Here is a 19,745-nt window from a genome sequence, read left to right as displayed (position 1 = left end):
ACATGTTGTGTATTTAACCCTCTGTTCCCCACATGTCCTTGTCCAGTATTGTTTGTTTGTAAGTGCTTGCGCACGTTATGTTCTGGTGTGCGTCGGGTTATGTACCCATTTCTTATTGTTCTGTAATCCGGTGGGTTTTTATTATTAAACTGAGCCATTGGAACCACAGTTTTTGCTCTCCTGCATCTGACTTCTCTGCTGCCAGTACGCACCCCTTACAGGTATCTTTCTTTTTGTTTCTTAAAAGATACTCCTGGTATCTTAAAGGATCTTGTTTGATTTTGTTAATATACACTACATGAACCAAAGTATGCGGACACCTGCTCTTCGAACATTTCATTCCGAAATCATGGGCATTAACATGGAGTTGGTCACCCCTTTACTGTTATAACAGCCTCCATTCTTCTTGGAAGGCTTTCCACTAGATGTTGGAACATTGCTGCAGGGACCTTCCTCCATTCAGCCACAAGAGCATTAGAGAGGTCGGGCACTGATGTTGGGCGATTAGGCTTGGCTCGCAGTCTGCGGTCCAATTCATCCCAAAGGTGTTCAATGAGGTTGATGTCAGGGTTCTTTGCAGGTCGGTCAAGTTCTTCCACCCCGATCTCGACAAACCATTTCTGTATGTCATTGTGTTCTGTAACGTTAAGGTTTCCCTTCACTGGGCCTAGACGGAATCATGAAAAACAGCTCCAGACCATTATTCCTCCTCTATCAAACTTTACAGTTGGCTCTATGCATTTGGGCAGGTAGCGTTCTCATGGCATCCGCCGAACTCAGATTCGTCCGTCGGACTGCCAGATGATGAAGCGTGATTCATCACTCCAGAGAACGCTCCAGAGTCCAATGGCAGCTAGCTTTACACTACTCCAGCAGACGCTTGGCATTGCGAATGGTGATCTTATGCTTGTGTGCGGCTGCTCTGCCATGGAAACCCATTTCATGAAGCCTTCGACGAACAGTTATTGTGCTGACCTTGCTTCCAGAGGCAGTTTGGAACTTGGTAGTGAGTATCGCAACCGAAGACACACTTTTTACGCGCTTCAGCCCTCTGTGGTCTATCACTTGGCGACTGAGCCGTTGTTGCTCCTAGATGTTTCCACTTCATAATAACAGCACTTACAGTTAACCGGGGGCAGCTCTAGCAGGGTAGAAATTTGACGAACTGACTAGTTGGAACGGTGGCATCCTATGACGGTACCAGTTGAAAGTCACTGAGCTCTTCAGTACGGGCCATTCTACTGCCAATTTTGTCTATGGAGATTGCATGGCTGTGTGCTCTATTTTATACACCTTTCAGCAACAGGTGTTGGTGAAATAGCCGAATCCACTAATTTGAAGGGGTGTCCACATACTTTTGCAAATATAGTGTATGTCCTTGTCAGTAACCATAGTAAGTCACATAAATAGACATCAAAATCCCTCAATCATCCTAACATAATACAAAATGTAATGGTCTTATTTAGCAAATAAGTATTCAATTTCAATTTAACCATGATAATATGTGTAGTTTGTGTGTCTTTTCAGGTCTTAATGTAAGTAAAAACGTATGAACTAATACATTTTGTCATTACCATCACATTCTGTCCTTACCATCACAGTTCATTATGTGGTGGTAATGACCTGTGGTGGGAATTACATTTCTACAGTATTTGGTTATAAATAGCTGGGATTCTAGCATGCTAACTCCAGTTGAACTGCTAGCATACAATGTGTCCTATATACACATAATTAAAACAATTTACATTTTTTTACATAATTTGATGAAATTATATCCTATTTGGTCATGTGAGTCTCCCTCCATGACATCCATCCACTGTCGCTATTCATATCCATGGTAACCAAGTACACAAACGTTTGAAAAAACATTATTATGTAATTTGCTTGTCGTGGTGGTAATGACACAATACTGACACAATGATGCAGTGATGTAAACTATTTTATATTTTCCTTTTAGGCCTATTTAAAAAACGCATTACCAAGGACACCAAGATTTTTGCAGGGGTTATATATGTTCTTTTTAAAGTATATGTCCACATAACCTGAAACAAATACATTTCCCTTTGCAGCAGGGTACGGTAGGAGGGCAAATGCGACGACAAAATAAATAGACCTATTTTAAAGTGAAACTGTTAGCTGTGATAATTTGAATGTACGTGATTATGTAAATTAATTCAACATTTTACAAAGACGTTGTTGATGTAAAATCCCGCCTTTTCGAAGTTAATCTCACCTATGAGACAGCAACACTAGAACCCAGCATGCATACTTGTTCTCGAGAGGCGGAGCCCAATCGGTTCCATTTGCTGAGGCGCGTTCGTAATGAAAGGGAGCGCGTGAGCGGGCTAGAGCTTCTTGGTGGAGTGTCTAAATGTGCTTGACTTCCTCGCATTATATTGTGTGGAGGAGCGCTGCACACGTTGTTATAGCACACCGACATCGTACTTAGAAATACTAATCTCCTGTTCGGGGAGAATACAAAACCAAATTCAGTATTCTTTCCCGAAGTCTGTTATTCACAGCTTGCGAAAAAAATGTCGGCACCGGCGGCAAAAGTGAGTAAAAAGGAGCTGAACTCAAACCATGACGGAGCGGACGAGACCTCCGGTAAGGAATGGCGGCCTCCAGTTCACCGCCATTTTCACTTCCTTTATTAGTTATACCAAAATCTACTACTTTAAAGTAAAATAGTTCACAAACCGTAATTTGTCCTCTGTGGGCTTTTCACTATGAATCTGGCCGGTTTTGGGTGCAGTCAGTATTGTCTGTCGTGAGTGCGTAGTTAGTTCTGTCTCTAGCTGTTAACGTTACTACGTTAGACCGGTGATGGAGGCCATGTTACCTAGCTAGCAACATTTCCTAACTGGCTAACTAATTGTCTAATCAATGCATGTCCTGTTAAGTATTTTTGTTCTCAAGTCTAGTCGTTGCTACTATAAATACAATTGCAAATTTTTTTTTAATAATAAACTGTGTATTTGTGCAGTTGACTGAGGAGTAATGTGTTTTCTATGTTGAATGAAATAACCGTGGCCTAGTGTTACTTTGTTGTTGTGCATATCCGCCATGATGAAGCAAGCCGTAGGTAGCTAGTTTGCGAATGTGAAATTGGCAACATGGCTAACGGTAGTTAACTACCATCTAGTGAACCACAGTTTGAGAAGTAGCCCATTGGAAGAGTTTAACGGATTTAACAATGGAGGGTTATTTGTGTAACTTGGTCATAGTCTCGATACAATGCGCACTTACCTAGCTATTAGACAGTGTTGGGGAAGGAGGCAGATAGTGTAGTGTGCGGAGTCCCACATTTAAACCACGCGGCCATCCTCACTAGCCAGCAGGAAACGCCGTTTGCAAGCTGCTATGAAATCGCTAGTTACAAAAAGGTGCTGCTAAATATCACGCATTGCAATTAACTTGTTGGTTAAGATTTATATCATATTTCCGCAAAATGTTCACCCCTTTAAAGATTGCAAATCGTTAGTGATTAGCTCATGCAACCGTTTGCAATGATTTTCCATCAATGGTCCTGAGAGCAGCCGCTTGTTGAGGGTCAATTTCAAAACCATTAGTTCGTAACTTTGTTTGCTACAGTTAAGTTACAGCTTTAATTCTTTGTTGTTAGTGCGCAGGAAGTTGGTAGTTACTCTTTCATTTTGACGTCTAGTGAACACCAATGTACTGCACCGATGGTCTTCAATATTTTCTGACATTATTGCATTTTTTTCTAATAGAAAAAGAGCAACAGGAAGCTATTGAACACATCGACGAAGTTCAAAACGAAATTGACAGGTAAGCCAGTCAAGTTAAAATGTATATGTATGTATCAGAAAAACTAAAGCGTTTAACTGTGTAATGGTGCTTGATGTGCAATCTCTTTTCTCCAGACTGAACGAGCAAGCGAGTGAGGAGATATTGAAAGTAGAACAGAAATACAATAAACTCCGTCAGCCGTTCTTTCAGAAGAGATCAGAACTGATTGCTAAAATCCCCAACTTCTGGGTCACCACATTCGTCAACCATCCACAAGGTGAGCTTCAGCACATCCCTTTGGGCTCTCACAGGATTCTACCACTGGAACCTAGAATATTCAGATTCTGACTTTGTTTTCTTGTTTGTCCCTACAGTTTCTGCTCTTCTTGGGGAGGAAGATGAGGAGGCACTTCACTATCTGACCAGGGTGGAGGTTACAGAGTTTGAAGATATCAAATCAGGCTACAGAATAGATTTTGTAAGTGATAATGATTGCCAGGATATTGCATTAATGTCTGGACTTTATAGCGTACCTTAAACTGTACTCAATTAAATTGACGTGTGTTCCAGTATTACGACGAAAATCCATACTTTGAAAACAAAGTCCTTTCCAAAGAGTTCCATCTGAACGAGAGTGGAGACCCATCCTCAAAGTCAACAGAAATCAAATGGAAATCAGGAAAGGTATTTGACGTTAGTATTTTCAAATGCTTGGTAATACTGCAGTCTATTAATGCATGGCATTTGGCAGAAACCAGTGTCACTTTCTTTAAAAAGTCTGTTCAACGTAATGGTGAAACACTACCTGAATGTTGTATGTACCTTGGTGATCAGAGCCTTTTGGTTTTCATGCCAGGTAGTTGTGGTCAGTATTTCATTTGTTTTGCTATGCAATTAACCTCATTGCTTTAAAACAAACAAAAATAAGTTGGTTTGTAATCCCTGTGACGTTGTCTCTGAAGGACCTGACAAAGCGCTCCAGCCAGACACAGAACAAAGCCGGCAAGAAGAGGCAACATGAAGAGCCAGAGAGCTTCTTCACCTGGTTCACTGATCACTCAGATGCTGGGGCAGATGAGCTGGGAGAGGTTATCAAGGATGACATCTGGCCAAACCCCCTGCAGTACTACCTGGTGAGTGGTCTCCACGGCCTAACACCTCCCTCTTATCAATGTTCTCTTTACTTTGAATGGGACTTTTATGCCCGTTGTGCTACCTACTGTATTGTTAATTCTTTGGATGTGTCATTTTGATTGTTTAGTACTGTTAGTGTTAATATGTATGCTATTTTTTTGTTTTTCTTTCACTTTGACCTGCGTTGTTGGAGCTCTGAGTTTGTTTGCCACTCTACCCTGTAATTACAACAGCAACCCTGTACATGTGACTATTAAACGTCTAATCTATTGTCTAAATGTCACCAAGGGGATTTAAGTCTGCTATGTAGACAAAGGATGTATAGTTAAAAGGTTGGCTAATTTGATTGGCAGGTTCCTGACATGGATGATGAGGAGGGTGAAGGTGAAGATGATGATGACGATGAGGAAGGTCTTGAGGACATTGATGAGGAGGGTGATGAAGATGATGGGGAGGAAGATGAAGAGGAGGATGACGGAGATGATGGGGAGGTATGCCCTAAATAATTAATTTGCTCAATTCACTATATTGAATAGTGAAATTTGTTTGCACAGTATTGATTTTTCTTTCCTTTTGTTTAGGATGATGGAGAAGATGACTAAACCGGAGAGTTAAATAATCTACCAATACCCTTTGCTATTTCCCCCCCATTTGGTTATCCACCCATATTTAGGAGCAAGATTTTTTTACTTTTATTTTGTGCTTCATTTCCTCATTCTGAAGCCTCTCCTGTCTGTGCCATGTTTTGTTTTTGTCTCCTCTAAAACCAATGGCAAATTCCTGCCTTTGAATTGTCAAACCACAATTCCCACATTCGGGGGGACTACTACATTAGATTAAGCACGCCATCTTGTAGTTAAATGAATGGCAATTTCTATAAATTGTTCTTCCTGTTAAAGGTTGTGCGATTTAAATTAACAAAAGCCATGGTGCATTGACTTGGCACTAGTGGGCCCCTCCAGTTTTTATACTTCTGTTCAGTTGGGAGTAGATCCCTAAAAAAAAAAAATCCCCTATGTGGTTAAAAGTCAACAGATAAAGTACTAGCTCATTCCTATCAGTTCTTGCAATGTTTGTGGTCAATGCTGGGGTAGGGTAGAGAGACATCTTAGGGTGTTGGGGAGGGTGGGCATTTTGAGGCCATTACTATGGGTTTGTTTTTTTGATTTTCATTGTATTGTTTTACAGACATCCGCGAGATTTGAAATGACATTTTTAATAAACAAAACAAAACGTTAAAAAAAATGCTTGTAAATTTGGGCCCCCACTGCTTCATGGAAAATGACCTTGTTATCTCATGGAATTTGCATCTAATCACCATTTTATTTTCTGCTGGGGAAAAAAAAAAATGTTTTAAACTTAGTGTACAAGTTTCTTTGTTACAATAAAACTTAATGTGTACACGAATGTCTCATCTAACCAACCATAGTAGTCAATTGTAGTTCAATTAGTTATCTAGAGCCAAGAACTAAATTATAACTGTCTGGCTACATCTAGAATTGTGGTAGGCTTGCAGTATTGGACAGGTATGTTAAACTGTCAGTAACAGTATCGCTCTCAAAAGTGCGTACTTTGTGTATTGCAATCACAGGAAATACTACATGCTGTATTATTGCTATTTTTTATTATGAAATGCAAAAAAATAGTTTTTACAGCCAGGTATAATTTGTAGCTTTGATTGCAGTAGATGTCAACTTCTGAATGATTTCGGAGTCAGTAGTGTTGATGCAAATTTTTCTTGTAACAATCGATTAGTAACCAAGGCCACAAATGTCTCCTCCGATTCCTCAAATGCCCCTTTGGTTAAAGTCTTTGGCCATTCAATGGGTTGAAAGGCCCAACCTGGGGGGGAGAATTACATTATTACAAAACAGCATAAGGTAGAGCCATTTGATTTTGAAATTGTTGCCTAAGGTTAGAATAGACCCACTTGCCAGACACGTTTAATGGATGAGACACGGAATCAAAATATATAATTCCCAACCCACCAAGGTGTGCGTTACATCGCGGACATGTAGCCACTGTCCAGGCATATCCAGGATACCAGGTGAAATGTTTGTCCGCGGGCCAGTGCTTGACAACGTCTGCTTTTCTGAAAGTCATGACTTCAAACTGGTAGCCCTGTGGGTTTTCGAACCGCTGGACGGGCACTCTTCTTTCTCCAACAACCGTATCATTTCTATAAGAGAGCGCAAGTCGACTGTGGATAAAGTTGGCATCTTTCTCAATAGCCAATTCATGTCCACAGGACCTGCAGAGTAACAAGTCACCGACTTCTTCTCCAACACAGGATTCGACGAGTTTAAAATCGCACAGAAATGCAGTGAAAAACAGAAGTGTTTGTAGCCGAATTCCCCACAGCGGTCTCACTCTGACCGCCATTGTTGGCAACAATGTAGCAACTCGAATCGCATATTTATACTTGTGTATCATTCTATGTGTGCAATCATGCAAATCTATCATATATTTTGCGCCTAGATGCAAATCAGGAACGAGCGAGTTCGGAAGAAACACGAGAGTAGTCGGAAATGGCGCTTCCTTACAGCCGATTCATATATTTATAGACATCTCAAATTTGGTTCGTTTGAAAACCTCCCACATTAACTGGAAAACCACGTAATGTTTACACGGACCGTCTAGATCGAATTAATCCCTTCTCGCATTGCGCCGTCTACAGGTAGGAGGTGGGCATTTCACGGAAATATTACGTGTTGAACAGGACGTCCTGTTACTACTGGCAACGTAAACTCGAACGTGGGTTCAACGAATGCTCTCCAATCAGACAGGTGTCTACAAATCGGTTATGAACGAGCCAATTGCGTACGAGATGACCGGAACCTGTCCCGTCAGCAGAGATTCAGTAGGTAAACAAAAGTCTAAGGGCTTCAGCAAACTGTAGAGCACGTTTATGAACATCTTATATTTAAGGTTAGCATGCTGGTCATGCATGTTGTGATCTCGTGAACTAGACATTTCAATTAACAATTTTGACAGTAAAATATAAAGTCAACATTTTTCAAATACATGTTCATTTAAATGGATAGTTGCTGGTCGGAGCTAGTCGTGAACATGATGCTTTTACTGTTCTTGTCGTGGTTAGCTGAGTAAACTGAACTTGACCAAATGGAGTTGACTTTACTCGGCTATGTCGTGGTATTATTGTCTCTGGTGTATGACTTTCTGGCAGCTAGAGCAAATTCTGTTCTATTATGTGCTCCAATTTCTAGATGAACTGATTATTGGTAAATAATGAAAACGCGTGATTCTTCCCCACCATTGCACGTTCACGTGCCAGAGACCACACCTGTACATGTACACCTGAAGAGTCAGAAGAGCTGTACTGCAAATGCAAAGACCCCACAGGTTAGTAAATGTTTAGTCAATGAAGTGATACACTTACTCAACCTTTGAAATAAAGTAGGCCTATACCAGAAATAGGCTTCCCTTGACTGCCTCAACAGTTGCTGTCAGTCAACCACTGCTCTCTTTGCAGATGAAGATTAAAGAGGTGCAAATCAAAGGGGATATTGGGAACCTGCGTGCCAGAGCGAGGTCCCGGGCCCCCTGGGTGCCGGCCCCAGGAAGAACCTCCACTCGGGATGACGCATACAAGTGGGAGGTCCTGGAACTGTTATTTGCTCCTCACAGATACATTTTCATCCAATGCTATTGACATTCCTTACATTTCACATTGACAAAGATACATTATTTCTCACTTCCCACAGATATAATATCTTACATGATATCATTAGATATACTACCAATGTTGATTTTCATGTCTCTCAGGGGCCTTTGTACTGTCTGGAGATCACACCTGTATCACAGGCTAACCCTTCCCTGTCCCCACTTCAGTTGACTGACCTGTCTGATGAGGATAAACAAGAGCAGAGGATACATAGCCAGTGTAACAAATATAGGAGGAAGATTGATGGACTCATGATGGATGTTGGTTCTCCAAAGAATGACGTATGTACAGTGCCTTCAGAAAGAATTCATACCCCTTGACTTCTTCCACATTTTGTTGTTACAGGCAGAAAAAAAAATGTATTAAATCATTTTTTTCTCACCCATCTACATACAATGTCCCATAATGACAAAGTGAAAGAAGTTTTTTGACATTTTTGCAAATGTATTGAAAATGAAATACAGAAATATCTAATTTACATAAGTATTCACACCACTAAGTACATACTTTGTAGATTCACCTTTAGTGCTGATTACTGCTGTGAGTCTGCGTGGCCACGCACACCTCCAACTCAATCATCAAGTTTGCAGAAGGCACAACAGTAGTAGGCTTTACTGCCAACAATGACGAGCCAGCCTACAGGGAGGAGGTGAGGGCCCTGGGAGAGTGGTGCCAGGAAAATAACCTCTCACTCAACATCAACAAAACAAAGTAGCTGATTGTGGACTTCAGGAAACCGCAGAGGGAACACCCCACTATCCACATCGACAGGACCGCAGTGGAGAAGGTGGAAAGCTTCAAGTTCCTCGGCATACACATCACCGACGATCTGAAATGGTCCACCCACACAGACAGTGTGGTGAAGAAGGCGCAACAATGCCTCTTCAACCTCAAGAGGCTGAAGAATTTTGTCTTGGCCCTTAAAACCCTCACAAACCTTTACAGATGCACAATTGAGAGCATCTTGTCGGGCTGTATCACCGCCTGGTACGACAACTGCACCGCCCGCAACTGCAGAGCTTTCCAGAAGGTGGTGAGGTCTGCCCAACGCATCACCGGGGGCAAACTACCTGCCCTCCTGGACACCTACAGCACCCGATGTCACAGGAAGGCCAAAAATATTTACTGCTTCATTACAATACATAGCCACGATCTCACTGGAATTCAGCAATATCATGTTCATCCCTCTTGTTTGTTGCGTGATTGTGTCCAGTAAACAAAGATGTGTGTGTGTGTGTGTGTGTGTTTCTGTCTGCTTTTGGTGATCAGGTGAGGCTGTGGAAGAAGGAGCGTATGATGGAGTACCAGTCAGAGTGTCTGAGCGCTTGCCAGCGTGTCATCGACGAGCAGGAGGAGGAGCTGCTGGATGCCACCAAAGAGCTGGACCTCAGAGAACGAAAGAAGATCTCCATCCAACACTCCCTACGGAAGAGGGGCGAAACAGGCTACAACAGGTGTGGACTCCACCTGTAATATCATAAGGACATTTAGTCATCAAGCATAGGATTATCAGTATTAGATTGAGTAGCCAATAGAATAGAATGAAAATACATCTGAACTATTTAATGTTTACAAGACAACTTAAAAATTGTGTGAGGCAGTTTAGGAACAGCATGGTTTTAACCTTTCCATTCCGTGCAGTGCTTTTTCGGGGACTCTACACGGGGAAAGATGCATGCTACTGAGAAAGCTGGTAGAAGCGGAGTTTGACGGGGTGGCATTGGTCACACAGTTGACAGCCCTGAATGAGTCCATGGGTGGTGTGAAAAAGGTGAATTTGATACAAGTGACCCTGTTAAATATTAAATATGAACTTTTTTTTAATGTTCTTTAAGACTGCCCTTTCTCCTTGCTAGGATAAGCGGTTGTCCAAGGTGGACGCTGCCCTGCTTGGTAGGCAGCAGGAGTTGCTGACAAAGAAGATAGAAACATTTGACAGCACAAACCGCACTCTTCGAGAACTCCTCAGGGAGTGCCATGAGCGAGAGGTACTTTCCCCAATACATTGACTTGCTCAGACTGACGAGGACAGTTGCTTTGAAAGAATATCTAAAATGACAATTAGAATTGTGGTCTTATATTTTTGTTGATGTATTTATTGATAGATAGAATCATTGAGGACGTCAGAGCAAAGGCAAGGCCTACTGAAGAGACTGGCGGACACAGAAGCAGAAAAAATTGTGTGTATGCATCACCATGTTCCTGTGTTTATCACCATGTGCTTTTATCTGTTACATTTCCCTTTATATTGGTTTCCTTTCAGTCTGTGTGGTGCATATCCATGGTCATAGATGACATTAAGAATGTTGTTTCTGTTTTTCTGGCTTTCAGCATCTTGCTGCAAAACTCAACAACAAAGAGAAGGAAGCCACCCAGCTTGCAGTACGGTTGGATTCTGAAAAGGTACATCATTGTCTCTAGTTCTCTAGATTCTCAATCGTTTGCATTTGATGCGGAGCGAGATCATAAAGATCATTATTTATTTATAGAAATATAAATAATATATCAAATAGGTGGGAACTTATTTTTGTCATGTACAAGTGTGTCATTTATACGTGTATGTAAATGGAAAATGCTCTGGGATTTGAACCAGCAACCTTTTGGTTAATGGCGTAACACTCTAACCACTAGGCTACCTGCCACCAGTGCTCACAAATAGCATCTTATCAATATTCATCATTCCATATCCTCCATACAGGACATTGTGAAGACCACAGGAGAGCTGTCTAAAGTTCTGGAGTCAACCTGCAGCCAGCTTATGGTTCAGTTACGCAGCAAAGAGACTGAAAATGACCGCCAGGCCGGCCGGAGTAAAGTGGGTACCAAGGTTTATAGGCCACAGAATTAATAGAGTCTGTTATTTTTTGGTCCTTGGGGGCAATTCAAAGAGTTGGTCTGATGATGCTCTCTAATGTCATCGGCCTCCCCCTTGCTTGCCAGACCAATAGAGGAGCAATTGAAGACACTTGTGCCATGTCAGAGGACACCTGGACCACCTATTGAGCCATTTGTTAAGTAAATCAGGTGATAAATGAGGTTCTAGGGAGGCTGGAGTGGGTCTTTAAAGTATAGACTCTGGAACATCTGACCACAACAATCGTCTCTCTCCATTGCTTCCTGTTATCTCCCTTCCTTGTGTGGTGTGTAGGTGATGGAGCAGACCCAGGAGCAGCAGAAGGAGGAGATACAGGCCCTGCTGGAGCAGCTGAAGCGACAGCGTAAAGAGGACAAAGAGAGTCTGAAGCTGGCCAACCAGAGGCAGAGGGCAGAGCACAGTGAGGATTCAGCCAGACATCTCTCTGCACAGCTGCTGGAGAAGGTCAGACACTCACTGGTCCTCAGGCTGTTCTCATGGGTTGACACGTGGTGTTGGGTGAATATTATTATATGCTGTGAATATTATTAAATGGGAGGAGTACATGTATACTTACATTAACAAGCAATCTAAGCGGGCCCGGTTCAACGAGGGGGCAAAAGGGGACTTGGCCCCCTCTGAAACCTGTGCCACTTCAGTTTTAGTTTAATCTCCTTATATAAAAATAGCATAAAATGAGATTTTGCGCCAACATGTCACTTCTTGGTCAAAAGCACTCAAATGTCTTGGCATTTGAACCTTTATGTTTATTGTGGTATAAGCAGAATTCAATATAATTCCAATGCAAGAACCCAAATGACGCCCCTGCATATAGCTACATATCGATATGTTTCATCATAGAAATGGATAACCATAGAAATAGAATGTAGGCTATTGCTTTTCATGGTTATAAATGGAAATGTACGTATTGAAAACGTGTTTATAGTAGGCTGGCATTGCTTAATTGATTACGTGGTTGGGTCGAGTTTGATCCACAGAAGTGTATTTTTCCGTATCGCAACGTGTTACTGAACGCATGAGCTGCATGATTTTCCATGTTTTAAGCTGGCCTATTTATTTGGCAAGACAGCTGTGCATGGCTTCATCTTACTGTAGTAGGCTGTAGGCTATTTGCTTTCGCCTTTTGGTTACTGCTTTTTTTTTATTTATTTTTTTACTGTTAATGTAACTTGCCTAAATATAGATTGTGTCATGTCTTTATCAATCTGATATTTAATTTCTAGGCCTATAGTAGGCCTACCACTGTTCTGTTCGCATTCACTCATTCGCATTCACAGTTGTCAGTATTCTAAGCAAAACTGCTATTCAGTATTTTAGTTTTGCATGAATAACTAGGCTACTACTTTCAGCATTTAGTTTGCATTACTTTGGTAAGACAGCTGTGTGTACGGCGGCGTTCACATAGGCTGTTTGTAATAGGTGAATTACCCTATCTATCTTGTAGCCTATATCCATTGCCAAATAGGCCTTGCTTTAGTGTGTAGGGCGCTATCCATTGTGCTGATACAGCGCAGCGGAGATTGGCACGAAATCTGTAGCCAATCTGTCTCTTCAAAAGCGCTCAATGGTCTCCGAGTCTCTGCATTTGAACTTTGTTTATTGTGGTATAGTGTGATATAAGTAGAATTAAATGTAATTCTAATGCATGAACCCTGTTAAATTGTACCCCCTCATTGATTTCAACTGCCCCCTTAGTTACTTTATCTTTGGCTCCAGGTCTGGGCCCAAGAGTCACACTTCCCTATGTATTTGTGTGCCATCATTCAGGAGACTGAGTTGGCAGAGGCCCTTACCTCAGCTGAGAGCTGGTGTACCCGCCACTCGAAAGAGGTGACTGTTAAGAGCCAGCTTGAAATGGAAATCGCTGTTCTCAAGAAGTGAGTAATTGTGACTGTTTGTTATGAACGGTTCAAAAACTTTCACTCTGTAACAGTTTGTCTTTGGCAAATGATCTTGTAAAAAGTTGTCTAAAGCCTTTTAAGTGTTTCTCATTTCTTCCTTTTTGATTTCTTCATTATGTGCTCTGCTGTCTTGTCTGTGCAGCCAGGTGAGTGAGCTGACTGCACAGATCCACACTGTGGAGGAGAAAGGCCATCCAGAGAGGGAGGGGCTCCTGGACCAGCTGCACCGCCTCACCTCTGACAACTCCTCCAACAAACTACAGAATCAGAAACTGAAGGTAAACATCTGTTTTTCTTCACTACCAGTCATCGAGTGTAATAAACTGAAGAATATTAGACATAATAAGGATTGAAGATAAAACCTTCTATAACTTTTAATGTCTGGAGAGTTGTTTAGTTATTTGTGCATCTTCTTCTTGAGACCACCCTGTCTGCTGCACAGGAGACCCTGATGCAGTCCCAGTCTGAAGCCCAGCAGCTGAAGAGTTCAGTCAAGAAGCTAGAGAGCCAGTTGGAAACCTATAAGCGCAAGGTACAGTTGATCAGCACACCAGAGTGTGGGCTGTACTTCAACCTTATGAGAAGCCAAGGTGTTATAATCCAGCAATAAATACTGTACATGCTGCATGCTATCCAGTCTGTAGCATAGATTTTGAATAGATAAGTGACCATGTGCTGCAGGTTCAGAGGGCTCGATTAGAGTCAGAGGAGTACTGCTTAAAGCTAGACATCTCTGAGAAACACGCACAAGGGATGAAGGCTGACCTGGAGAGGGAGATTGAGCAGGTCAGGAGGCAGCTGCTGGGGCGTCTGAAAGAGCTGGAGCCTCTGCCTGAGAGGCTGAAGCGTTCTGAGCTGCAGTTGAGAGTGGCCCAGGAAGAGACACAGACTCAGGAGAGGAGAAACACTGAGCAAAACAATGCCCTGTCTGAACTCAGACACAAGGTATGCACACATACTGTAAATGGACAGTTGTCTGTTCACAGATTGATTCTGATCTGTGTTTGAATAAGAAGAGTGTCTGTGTGTAGGTGGAACAACAGGGATGTTGGGTGGAGACTTTTCAAGACAATAATTTTCTTCTGGTGGAGGAGCACAAAAATCTGCAGCAGAAGATAGAGAGTATAGAGAGGTAAGTCATATCAATACCTGAGGCAGAGATCCCTATTTGGTGTCCCTATGGACAATGATCACACTCAGGTCCACAAGACATCCTACATGTTTCTGCTGGTCAATGTCTGGACTGTTCCTTCCCTCCCCAGGAAACTGGAGGAGGCAAACTTGCAGAACAGAGATATGGTCCATCTAATTGGCAAGCGGGAGGAGACCATCCACAGCACCCAGAAACAGCTGGAGGAGCGGGCCTGGGAGTGCAGCATCCTCTCCAAGCAGCTGGAGCAGGCCTTCGAGGATGGACAGAGACAGGTCTGTCTTACTCCTGAACATCACTTAAATACCTCTGCAGTCTTTCAGTTTCTGTTTCAGTCTCAAGATTATTTAGTTTTGTTAATGTTATTCTGAGTGTCAACGGATTGAGTGTCACAGATTGATTCTCATTTTGGTTGGACTTTTAGGCGGATCAGAGCCTGGAGCGGGCTTTATTCAAAGAGAGGTCCATCCAGACCAAGGCTCTGGACCTGGAGAGCCAACTGGGCCTCAGAAGGACAGAGCTCAGTCAGTTACGCAGAAGCAAAGAGGATGTGAGTGAGACATTTTAACCCAATGACCTAGTTTTATAGAGTTATCTATGTGTTATACATCATATATCCAATATCTTTTTTTAAATATTTGTTCCAACTTCCCAATCAATTGCAAGGGACAGGAATACTGTGTAGCTCAGTCCTTGAGCTGTTGTTGTCTATTAATGTTCTGTATTATGTCATGTTTTGTGTGGAAATAGGAAGAGTTGCTGCTGCTTTCCAGTGGTGGAAAAAGTACCCAATTGTCATACATGAGTAAAAGTAAAGATACCTTAATAGAAAATGACTCAAGTAAAAGTGAAAGTCACCCAGTAAAATACTACTTGAGTAAAAGTATAAAAGTATTTGGTTTTAAATATACTTAAGTATCAAAAGTATGAATCCTTTCAAATTAAGCAAACCAGTCGGCACCGTTTTCTGATTTTTATTTATTTGCGGAGAGCCAGGGATACCCTCCAATACAGACATATTTACAAACAAAGCATTTGTGTTTAGTGACTCCGCCAGATCAGAGAAAGTAAGGATGACCAGGGATGTTCCTTTGATAAGCGTGTGAATTTGACCATTTTCCTATCCTGTTAAGCATTCAAAATGTAACTTTTGGGTGTCAGGGAAAATGTATGGAGTAAAAAGTACATTATTTTATTTAGGAATGAAGTGAAGTAGGCCTAAATATAAATAGTAAAGTACAGATACCCCCAAAAACTACATAAGTAGTACTTTTAAAGTATTTTTACTTAAGTACTTTACACCACTGCTGCTATCGCAACAGCTAATGGGGATCCTAATAAAATACCCCAAAATACTGTATATCTACAGTCGAGGCCAAAAGTTTTGAGAATGACACAAATATTCATTTTCACAGTCTGCTGCCTCAGTTTGTATGATGGCTATTTGCATATACTCCAGAATGTTATGAAGAGTGATCAGATGAATTGCAATTAATTGCAAAGTCCCTCTTTGCTATGCAAATGAACTGAATCCCCCAAAAACATTTCCACTGCATTTCAGCCCTGCCACAAAAGGACCAGCTGACATCATGTCAGTGATTCTCTCGTTAACACAGGTGTGAGTGTTGACGAGGACAAGGCTGAAGATCACTCTGTCATGCTGATTGAGTTCGAATAACAGACTAGAAGCTTCAAAAGGAGGGTGGTGCTTGGAATCATTGTTCTTCCTCTGTCAATCATGGTTACCTGCAAGGAAACACGTGCCGTCATCATTGCTTTGCACAAAAAGGGCTTCACAGGCAAGGATATTGCTGCCAGTAAGATTGCACCTAAATCAACCATTTATCAGATCATCAAGAACTTCAAGGAGAGCGGTTCAATTGTTGTGAAGAAGGCTTCAGGGCGCCCAAGAAAGTCCAGCAAGCACCAGGACCGTCTCCTAAAGTTGATTCAGCTGCGGGATCGGGGCACCACCAGTACAGAGCTTGCTCAGGAATGGCAGCAGGCAGGTGTGAGTGCATCTGCACGCACAGTGAGGTGAAGACTTTTGGTGGATGGCCTGGTGTCAAGAAGGGAAGAAGCCACTTCTCTCCAGGAAACACATCAGGGACAGACTGATATTCTGCAAAGGGTACAGGGATTGGACTGCTGAGGACTGGGGTAAAGTCATTTTCTCTGATGAATCCCCTTTCCGATTGTTTAGGGCATCTGGAAAAAAGCTTGTCCGGAGAAGACAAGGTGAGCGCTACCATCAGTCCTGTGTCATGCCAACAGTAAAGCATCCTGAGACCATTCATGTGTGGGGTTGCTTCTCAGCCAAGGGAGTGGGCTCACTCACAATTTTGCCTAAGAACACAGCCTTGAATAAAGAATGGTACCAACACATCCTCCGAGAGCAACTTCTCCCAACCATCCAGGAACAGTTTGGTGACGAACAATGCCTTTTCCAGCATGATGGAGCACCTTGCCATAAGGCAAAATTGATAACCAAGTGGCTCGGGGAACAAAACATCAATATTTTGGGTCCATGGCCAGGAAACTCCCCAGACCTTAATCCCATTGAGAACTTGTGGTCAATCCTCAAGAGGCCGGTGGACAAACCAAAAAAAAATAAAAATCTGACAAACTCCAAGCATTGATTATGTAAGAATGGGCTGCCATCAGTTAGGATGTGGCCCAGAAGTTAATTGACAGCATGCCAGGGCGGATTGCAGAGGTCTTGAAAAAGAAGGGTCAACACACTCACACTCTTTGCATCAACTTCATGTAATTGTCAATAAAAGCCTTTGACACTTATGAAATCAATGTAATTATACTTCAGTACTCCATAGTAACATCTGACAAAAATATCTAAAGACACTGAAGCCGCAAACCTTGTGAAAATTAATATTTGTCTCATTCTCAACTTTTGGCCACGACTTTATACAAACTACAAAATCTGAACACCATAATAAGGTATGATGTTAACTGTGTCAAACTGAATTAATGTGTCTGTTTTTTTCTTTGCAGATGGAGCGACGATTCCAGAATCAGTTGAAGAACATGAAAGCGAGACTGGAACAATCTGACTCTACCAATCACAGCCTGCAGAATTATGTTCAGTTTCTCAAAGCTTCATATAGTAATGTGTTTGGTGACTCTGTGCTATCAAGCTCTCTACACACACACTTACCAATCTGATTGAATAGTGTTAGCCTTATATTGTATGAGTTGTGTACCAATGATCTATTTGTTATTTTCAGTATACATGTACTGTATATTGTTTATCAAAACTATGATAAAATCTTAAAGTGAAAATGGACTATCAGACATGTTTCACTCTTACACAAACAACAAACTCACAACATGTATAAAAAACGAAATACCGGTACTTATCCAGTGTTTTTCCCAAGTATTTTCCTTAGATACATTAAAAAATATATATGTTTTGATTTAATTGTATGCATTATGAGGTCAAAGTAGCTTTGTAACTGTTTGGTCCCTTGACGCGGAACCATTGTTGTATCTGAACTCGAAATAGACGGAAATTGAGCACTTCAGAGTTTTACTTTAGGCGGCACCGTATGCAGCAAGCCCATTAAGCAAGCCGCTGACAAGTTAATCACGGCATCACCGATTTCTCAGTGTCGATTGTGTGTTTATTTACACGCCGACATGCCTGTTGAATGTTTACAATGGGATACATTGGAGGCCTTGAAAAACTCATCAAAAGGAAGACAGAAATACAACCCAGATTGGCCCGAAAGAGGGGAGGTAATGAATGTGACCACTACCTAGCATTCTAGCTACTGGTTCACCTACTGGTTCACAGTTATTGTAAAAGTTGTGTTTTTACTTAAACAACATTGGAAGATGATCAGTATAGTTGGCTCATGGCTAGTCTGATTAATCTGGCTGTAATAAACAATTAATTGGTATATACAGTACCAGTCAAAATTTTGGACACCTACTCATTCAAGGGTTTTACTTTATTTGTACTATTTTCTACATTGTAGAATAATAGTGAAGACATCAAAACTATGAAATAACACACATGGAATCATGTAGTAACCAAAAAAGAACAAATCAAAATGATTGTATTTTATATTTGAGATTCTTCAAAGTAGCCAACCTTTGCCTCGATGACAGCTTCATGAGGTCGTCACCTGGAATGCATTTCAATGAACAGGTGTGCATTGTTAATTTGTGGAATTTCTTAACTTAATGCGTTTGAGCCAATCAGTTGTGTTGTGACAAGGTAGGGGTGGTTTACAGAAGATGGCCCTATTTGGTAAAATACCAAGTCCATATTATGGCAAGAACAGCTCAAATAAGCAAAGAGAAATGACCGTCCATCATTACTTTAAGACATGGTCAGTCAATCTGGAAAATTTCAAGACTTGCTTGGGCCAAGAAACACGAGCAATGGAAATTAGACCAGTGGAAATCTGTCCTTTGGTCTGAGTCCAAATTTGAGATTTTTGGTTCCAATCGCCTTGTCTTTGTTAGATGCAGAGTAGGTGAACAGATGATCTCTGCACTTTGTGGAAAATGGCACCGATAGAAAGGGCAGCCGTGCTTCTAGCCCCAAGGCAACTTTGCAGTATTTTGTTTTTTATGTGTTATTTCTTACATTATTAGCCTATAAATGTTTTTGTGTTATTACATACAGCCGGGAAGAACTTTCGCATATCGGAGCAGCGGTAATTCACCAGCATTACAGCCAGGAATACGACTATCTTACTTTTTCCGACTCAGGAGGCGCACACGCACCACTTACGTGTATATTACTCGCTAATGTTCAATCTCTGGATAATAAAGTAGACGAGCTCAAGGCAAGGATTTCCTTCCAGAGAGACATCAGGGATTGTAACATATTCTGTTTCACGGTGACATGGCTCTCTTGGGATATACTGTCTTTGTCCATACAGCCAGTTGGGTCACAGTTCATCGTGCAGACAGGAATTAATATCACTCCGGGAAGAAGTGTGGGGGTGTATGTTTCATGATTAACTACTCATGGTGTGATTGTGATAACATACAGGAACTCAAGTGCTTTTGTTCACCCGACCTAGAATACCTCACAATCAAATGCCGACCGTATTACCTCCCAAGAGAATTCTCTTCGGTTATAGTGACAGACGTGTATATTCCCCCTCAAGCCGATACAACAACGGCCCTCAAATAACTTCACTGGACTTTATGCAAACTGGAAACCACATATCCTGAGGCCGCATTTATTGTAGCTGGGGATTTTAACAGAGCAAA

At 41.7% G+C, this 19,745-nt stretch overlaps 2 protein-coding genes across 12 annotated transcripts; both read left to right on the top strand.

Moving 5' to 3' along the window:
- Window positions 1-2,292: 2,292 nt before the first annotated feature.
- Window positions 2,293-6,288, top strand: LOC106585454 (protein SET). The gene is made up of 8 exons (XM_014171675.2): window positions 2,293-2,607; window positions 3,735-3,792; window positions 3,888-4,030; window positions 4,128-4,231; window positions 4,324-4,437; window positions 4,716-4,886; window positions 5,241-5,378; window positions 5,469-6,288. The coding sequence occupies exons 1-8, from the start codon at window positions 2,535-2,537 to the stop codon at window positions 5,487-5,489; spliced, it is 822 nt and encodes a 273-aa protein (XP_014027150.1). The 5' UTR covers window positions 2,293-2,534; the 3' UTR covers window positions 5,490-6,288.
- A 183-nt stretch (window positions 6,289-6,471) lies between these two features.
- LOC106585452 (outer dense fiber protein 2) lies at window positions 6,472-17,940 on the top strand. Of its 11 annotated transcripts, none has more exons than XM_045706633.1 (19): window positions 6,472-7,747; window positions 8,183-8,250; window positions 8,381-8,506; window positions 8,740-8,853; window positions 9,842-10,026; window positions 10,214-10,343; window positions 10,429-10,560; window positions 10,678-10,752; window positions 10,904-10,975; window positions 11,271-11,387; window positions 11,721-11,891; window positions 13,215-13,324; window positions 13,491-13,626; window positions 13,770-13,880; window positions 14,030-14,293; window positions 14,380-14,480; window positions 14,611-14,773; window positions 14,923-15,048; window positions 17,508-17,940. In XM_045706633.1, exons 3-19 carry the CDS (start codon window positions 8,381-8,383, stop codon window positions 17,676-17,678), a joined length of 2,304 nt encoding a protein of 767 aa, XP_045562589.1. In that variant the 5' UTR covers window positions 6,472-7,747; window positions 8,183-8,250; the 3' UTR covers window positions 17,679-17,940. The 11 variants fall into 11 exon arrangements, with proteins under 11 accessions (XP_045562589.1, XP_014027146.2, XP_045562588.1 ...); XM_014171671.2 differs by having other exon boundaries at window positions 8,674-8,853; XM_045706632.1 differs by having other exon boundaries at window positions 8,115-8,250.
- Window positions 17,941-19,745: the final 1,805 nt, after the last annotated feature.

This window comes from Salmo salar, chromosome ssa24 (genome assembly GCF_905237065.1).
Source record: "Salmo salar chromosome ssa24, Ssal_v3.1, whole genome shotgun sequence".
NCBI classification, from domain to species: Eukaryota; Metazoa; Chordata; class Actinopteri; order Salmoniformes; family Salmonidae; genus Salmo; species Salmo salar.
This window is presented reverse-complemented; position numbering and strand designations above follow the sequence as displayed.